The sequence below is a fragment of the Arachis duranensis genome, chromosome 10, assembly GCF_000817695.3.
Source record: "Arachis duranensis cultivar V14167 chromosome 10, aradu.V14167.gnm2.J7QH, whole genome shotgun sequence".
Classification (NCBI taxonomy): Eukaryota; Viridiplantae; Streptophyta; class Magnoliopsida; order Fabales; family Fabaceae; genus Arachis; species Arachis duranensis.
Genome location: NC_029781.3, coordinates 51020701 through 51027716, shown reverse-complemented (window position 1 = coordinate 51027716; position 7016 = coordinate 51020701). Strand labels below are relative to the sequence as shown.

The following is a 7016-nucleotide window of genomic DNA, read 5'->3' as shown; positions in this document are numbered from 1 at the left end:
ATATGCAATTTGAATTTCGGAGACCAAATAGAACATTTACTCAAAAAACAAAACATGTTTAATTGTTAGGATAAAACACAGAAGAAGAACAACTTGTAGACCCAAACTTAATAAAGTATTTTGGATTAGATCCTTATTTTTCCTTCATAATTCTGAATTTATTTTCTTCTACTTGTCCTTGTCCTTTCTCTTCACTCCCTCCTCCTTTGTTTTTGCTCTTTGTTACTTTACCTCTTCTACTTTTTTATCATTTTATACTTTTTCTATATTTTGATTTTCTCCTCTTTCATTTTTTTTTACTCTTCTTCCGCAGTATTCTTCTTTTTTCCTGTCTCTCTTTCTTTTCTCTTACATATGAAGAGAACATTGAAAATAAAAATAATTAAATTAAAAATGTTGGCCTAATAATAAAAAATTGTAAGTTAAAATTTTTTTTATATTTTAATTAGAATTGATAATTTTCGTATTTGCCCATTCTAATTAGGAAAGACTATCTTAAAAGTTGAAACATATACTAAATAAAAATTCACATTATATTATATTGATTTTTTTTTTTTTCAAGGATCGATCCCAGATGAAAAATATTAAAAAACACTATATTTTGCCATTCAACTAAAGGCAGCGGCATATAATGTGCCACTTGAATCAGGCCTCCTACCCGTTGGCGGCTTATGATTCTTTTTTCATTTTGGTCAGACCTTTATGTTTTTTGGGCCTAGAAAACTCTCTTCCTGACTCTATTTTGGCACAGGCCCATTAAAGAATTTGCCGATGCAGTCGTTCGTTTCCGTCATTGCGGTGTCTCTCACGTCTCGGACCGAGTTTTCGAGCTCCTCTTCTTCGTTGTCAAGGTTTTGAAAGTTGAAGACATTTAGAGACGCCTAGTTTCAAAGTTCCAACCACTCCAAGCTTTTCAGAGCTTAACCTACATCTCCGAAATCTCTTCGTACCCTCCTATTCGGAACCCTAATTTACTGCCATGACGGAAGTAAATGCCCAATTTTTATTAATTTAATTTCTCTAATTATATTCCATGCTTTTTAGCTTTCTCTATTTTTTCTTTTAAATTTACGTTCTATGTTCCCGCATTCAAAATTACCTTTCCCGTGTTAATTCTCAGTTGTGATACTAGATGCCAGCTTTGGTACCTAAAAGCCAAATTAATGTAATATTATTTTGGTTTTGTAAATTATAATAATTCACAGAAGTGTAGGTTGATGAAACTGTAAGCTGTGTCTATTTCACTACATTGTTAATATGATATGACTTCTGATTACTAATGTTGTCAAGTCAACAAATATTTTCAACCGAAGGTAGTTCTATTGTTTGCATTATATGATCCTGCTTCCTTCGTTAGAGAAGAATGCAAATATTAATGTGGATTATTGAGATGTGGTGATTTGTTCACTTTTATGATGTGTGTAAGTTAGACTTGTGAGTTGTAATGGATTTTGATTGGAGGCACTTTGTTATTGATTACATTTTATTTTTTTTGTTCTCAGTACTGGGTGAGCCAGGGTAACAAATGGTGTGACTTTTGTAAAATTTATATATCGAACAATCCTTCGAGCATTAGAAATCATGAGCTTGGTCAACGCCACAAAGACAATGTTGCCAAGAGGCTAGCTGTTATGCGAAAGGAGAATGCTACTAAGGAGAAAGAGCAGAAGGAAACAGCTCGCGCCCTTGAGCAAATTGAAGCGGTAAAATCTTTTTACACTTCTCTTATTGGTTAAAATGATGCTTACCTGGCTCTTTCATCCATTGTTTCAAAAACCCTTTGAGTATATGCTAGCTTCTGATATAGAAGCGTATGATTTATTTCTGTGTATATGCCTTTTGTCTAGTTTCACTGGAAAGCTTGCTTGTGAATTAGTAATCATTACATTTGAAATAAATGGGATAGCACTTGTTGTGAAAAAGTTAAAAAAGAAAGATGATAAAATCACCTTAGTCGGTTGTTTAGTAATAAGAGTATATCAGATCCAGGGCTGTCCAATAGATAGATATTAGATGGGGTTAGAAAATTATATACAAAACCATTTTCATAACTTAGTTTTAATAGCTTGTCTACGACCATGATTTATGATAATAAACAGTATCTTATGTGATCCACATGACTAATGCATAACTCACAATTCCACATGTATACTATTGCTTATAGTCCAAATATAAGACCTGATTTCAGAACAGCCTTCAAATTCCAAAGGGACTATACAATTTTTGCAACTTCGGATTAGGAACTCAAAAATAGGTTGTACAGGATTTGAAAATATCTAGACAAGTGTTAATGTTTTATATGCATTTACACTCAGATTAGATGTATAACTTTTATTATATCTGTGTTCTCTTTTGCAGAAAGCACAGCGCAGCTATCAAAAGGATAAAGCAAAGTTTGAGGAAACCAGACAATCTCATGAATTGGATGACCAAGGTTGTAAGTATGAGTTTTTGTTTATTTATTTTCTTGATACATGTCTATTAATAATTAATTGGCTTAGTCTGATAGCATTCTGTAGGTATCCTAGAATTAACTCATAAATAAAAGATAAGAAAATAAAAACTGTTGAACATTTGCGATATCGAAAATTAGATATGTTTTCATGTCACACCAAGATCAATGAAATGCAAAAATTAGTCGAATAATAATTAACCTTTTTTCCCCTTAGAGAAATTTGGAACTGCTTTGCCTTTTCTCATATTGTGTATCGTTATTTATTCTGAGTTGAGATTTAAACAAAAATACATTTTTGCTGCTGTTACGGATCGATAAAATATCCACTTAGCTTTATATACTCAACTCATGTAACTATGCATTGCGACTTTCAAGCGTATTTTGTCATGCAATTCTATTTTATGCATACCTGATGTTGACTGCATAATTTGCAGAATGGCAGTTCGATGACAATTCAGGTTACTACTACCATAAAACAAATGGATTTTGCTATGATCCAAAATCAGGGTTTTACTATTCTGATGCTCTTGGTTTGGGCCTTATTCTTCTCCTTTTCTCATTTTACTATATGAACTATGAACTAATATTATATTGATTATTTGATTTCGTCTGTGATTAAGTGACATTACACACGATTTCTATAAGTGAATATCGTAGATTATTTAAAACCAAATGGTATCGTCTGCAATATCGCCTTCAATGTAATCTACACCTTTACTCAAAGAAATTTCAACAGGGAAGTGGGTGACTCAGGAAGAAGCATATGCCTCACCTCAGTTTTCGTCAAATGCTGGGATCAGTGGACCAAATTCAAAATTTTTGTCAACTTCACAATCAAAATTAGTCAAAGAAAAAACTGAAAATAAATCTCAAAATGGACCTTCACCAGGGCCAGTTGTTAGTTATTCTTTGAATCCCAAAAGAAATGTGAAAGGTACCCCTTCATCTCTTACTGTTGGTAAGAGGAAGAGACCTGAAGAGAAGTGCAAAGCTAAAGTTATCCCTGAAGAAGAGAAAGCAGCTCTTAAGGCAAGAGAAGCTGCAAGGAAAAGAGTAGAAGAGAGGGAAAAATCCTTGCTTGGTTTATACAGTAAACCTTACTAAGTTTGGAAAATTACGTTAACACCCTTCCTCTTCACCCTAATTTTGTGGGTTATACTTCCTTTGTCTTTTTCCGTTAAGGTAGATGTTGTAATTCTCCTTGTGATTGCACCTTGTAAAATGTGATTGCACCTTGTAAAATTAATATGTTTCATTTCTTTTATACTTGTATATATTTTTTGGCCATTTTGCATGCATATTAGTCTTGCTTATAATTTTTGATAGGGTCCATCTAGTGTACAGATGTGTTTTGGTACAGATTACAGATTTTTGTTTTTTATTGATTTAAAAGTGTATCACTAAAAGTGTTGCTTAAAGAAAAAGTGTTACCCTTAATCGTTAACTTGGCTCTGATACCAATTTTTAAAATCAACTCTTCATATTTTGTTTCGAATAAGTTTATAATTTGTATAGATTTGGTTAGTGGTACTTTATAATTTGTAATTTCATAATCAAAAGTATTGAGCATTTCTACTATTACTAATTCTGATTTCATTTTTATAGTTTTTCAATCTTGTTTTAGTTTATAATATTCTTTTTTGCATTGATTATTGTATATAAAATTTTTTATTTGTTTGTCTTTTTCTTTGATATAATTTTTCAAATCCTCCAAAACTTCTTTTATTTCTACACTTTTTGTTGTTTCTAAATGTCTTTTTAATTTTTCAACTTCATTCTCCATTTTTTTTTCAACAGCTTTAATTCTTTTAAATCATAATATGGTGTTCCAGGCATTTATAAATTTTTTAAGTTTAGCTCCAACTTGTTTATATTTGTTCTTATTTCTATCCTTTCTATTATAAGGTCATTAATTTCGAACTGAATATTATTTAATTCCCTTTTGTACTCCTTTATTTTACTTTTTAATTTTTTTCGCCCTTTTTCTTTTTATTTTGTTTTCTGGTCTTTCAATCTTTGTATACTTCATTATTTATCTTAGAATTTCTGCAAATTCTATCATCAATTCATCACTATTTTCTAGAGATTCTATTAATGTTTCTAACTCTTTAACTTCTCCTTTCAATTTGTCATAGATTATTTTTAGAGCTTCAAATGCTTTTTGATTTATTTCAGAAAACTGTAAATAATTCAATCGATTTTCTCTTTCAAAGAGCTCTTATTTCTTGTCTTGATAGGTTACATATATTTTCTCTTTATTTATTGTCATAACTTAGTGTTTAGGGTTTCATTTAATTTTTCGACCTTTTTTGTTAATTCTTTTATTTCAGAATTTTCTTCTTTAATCTTTAACTTAGATAAACTTAAAGGGCTATTAATTTTAGATTCTCTTATTTGAAAATTCGATGAAACTAATTTTTCTGATGGTTCTTTTAATAATAGAACTGGGTTTTCAATAGCTTTATATTTTGGTATTTCTGTTTTTACAATTTTCTGAAATAATTCATCGACATAAATTCTTTCTCTGTTTTTAAATATTATACTATAATGGCTATTTGTTAAAGCATAATTTATTGCATATGTAATGGTTCATCGTCTTGTTCCATTATATTTTTTCTGTGAAATTTATAAGCCAAGCTTATAGATCTTCCAAGATTTTCAGTTGATAAAGGTATAGCATATCCAAGATGGGCATTGAATTTAACATTTACGTTTGCCAAGTTTCCATAAACAATTCCAATTATTTGATCTATTGGGTCATCAGTAATTCTTTTGTCACAGATTGCTAAGCTTATTGGTGAATTAATTCCTTTCATATATGTAGATTTGATTAAGACTTGTATAGTACTAATATGAATCCATCCAATTTTAGATCTTTTTTGTTGATCCTTAATTTTCTCAATCTGTTTACTCAATTCTTCATCATTTATCAAAGCTATTTCAAGTTCTCCATTAGCAGATTTTATCTTTATAGGGGCTTCAAGTTGAATTTTTCCATAGTATATTATATTTTTTCTATTAAAAACTTCTTTTAAAAGATTTTGTTTATTAAAATTTTCATTTGACTTGAGATTTAATTCTGTTTTTAGAACAGCCTGTTTTTCATTATCTAATAAGGCAGATAATCTATAATAATCAGATTCTTCCGTTAAAAATTCTAAACTTTCTAAATAATTCATAACTATGAGATTAAGATAAAGGCGTACCTTTCTGGAGAAAAACTTCCTTTATTTAGAATATTTTACATAAGATGTTTTTATCTCCAGAGGGGAGATTGTAAATACTAACTCCAGAGGGGAGTTTAGAATTGGTTTTTCCTAAGGGAATTCTTCTTCAAACTATAGAATCGCCTCGGCCGCTTCCTCCTTGCTCTCCTAGCATATGAGTACTCTTAGCCTTCTGCTTTCTATTGTTTGATACTTCTACAATTGCCTAAGCAATCTATTTATAATGGTTGGGTCTGATGGACAATTCTCATCCTTACCCTTCTTATGACATTATTGCTTACGTCATTGTTTATTATCTTGCACCAGCTACATTGTTGGTGCTCTATGACCTAAGCGCTTACGTCATTATGCAATAATGTCGAGAGATACTTCAGATGCGCTGTCCTCTTCTTTTATGTGGGTGGATGAGCTGTCTTCTTTTTGTGGGTGGATCCCATTTCATTATTGCCTTCTTCAGATATTTCTGAGACACACAGCTGACACTTGTGGTCTTCTCTATTTTTTATCAAATAGCAGAGATTCCTTTTTATCCCTTCAGGGAATTTTTCTAAGAGTCCGGATAGATTGTAGAATGCAGATTCAAACTCTACCAAGAGTCTCATCTCTCTTTCTTCAATTTCATTTCTTTTACTGGACACAAGCAGAGTATTTATGCTTTTATAATTGATTCTTGTGTGAGATTCCCTTGTTATCTTTTGAGTTCTTTCGAAGACCCTTGCTAGTGTGCTGGCTAGTCTTCCTTCATGACTGTAAATTGTTAAGTCTTGCATCTGATCAATTGGTTGAAAATTTCCTGAAAAGACGGACATGAATATTACATAATATTTTTTATCTTGGGTGGATTTTTTAATGATTTCAGCAATTGTTTTGTTTTCTAAAATTTTTTCTTCACCTGATTTGTCCACCACGCTTAGCTGGCTGAACTCTGATGGTTTTGCTTGTTGTGTTGATTTCATTGCTTCAATGGCCTTCTTGAGGGATTGGATCTGTGTCCTTATTTGCTGACAATGCTTGCATTTTTCGAGTTCTTGTTCATATTTTTGAATTTCTTGATCTAATGCGTTGTAGACGAACTCCATTCTCTCGTTAATGTATCTGCAATAACATTTTTGTCACCCTTAATATATTCAATTTTTATTGGATATTGTAACAAAAATAATTGCCATCTTACCAATCGTCCATGATTATAATCAACTTTTAAATTATATCGTATAAAACCTGTTAGGTAACTTGAATCTGTCCTTAATGTAAATTCTCTGGGTAGTAAATCAATTTTTCATTTCTTAAGAGATTTAATTGCTGCTAGAGTTTCCTTTTCATGAGTGGTATACCTC

The 7016-nt window shown here is 31.1% G+C and overlaps 1 protein-coding gene across 2 annotated transcripts; it reads left to right on the top strand.

Moving 5' to 3' along the window:
• Positions 1–756: 756 nt before the first annotated feature.
• LOC107470054 (zinc finger protein ZOP1) lies at positions 757–3719 on the top strand. Of its 2 annotated transcripts, none has more exons than XM_021133066.2 (5): positions 757–988; positions 1503–1703; positions 2359–2434; positions 2890–2913; positions 3192–3719. In XM_021133066.2, the coding sequence occupies exons 1-5, from the start codon at positions 980–982 to the stop codon at positions 3557–3559; spliced, it is 678 nt and encodes a 225-aa protein (XP_020988725.1). In that variant the 5' UTR covers positions 757–979; the 3' UTR covers positions 3560–3719. The 2 variants fall into 2 exon arrangements, with proteins under 2 accessions (XP_020988725.1, XP_015944924.1); XM_016089438.3 differs by having other exon boundaries at positions 2890–2985.
• The last annotated feature ends 3297 nt before the right edge of the window (positions 3720–7016 follow it).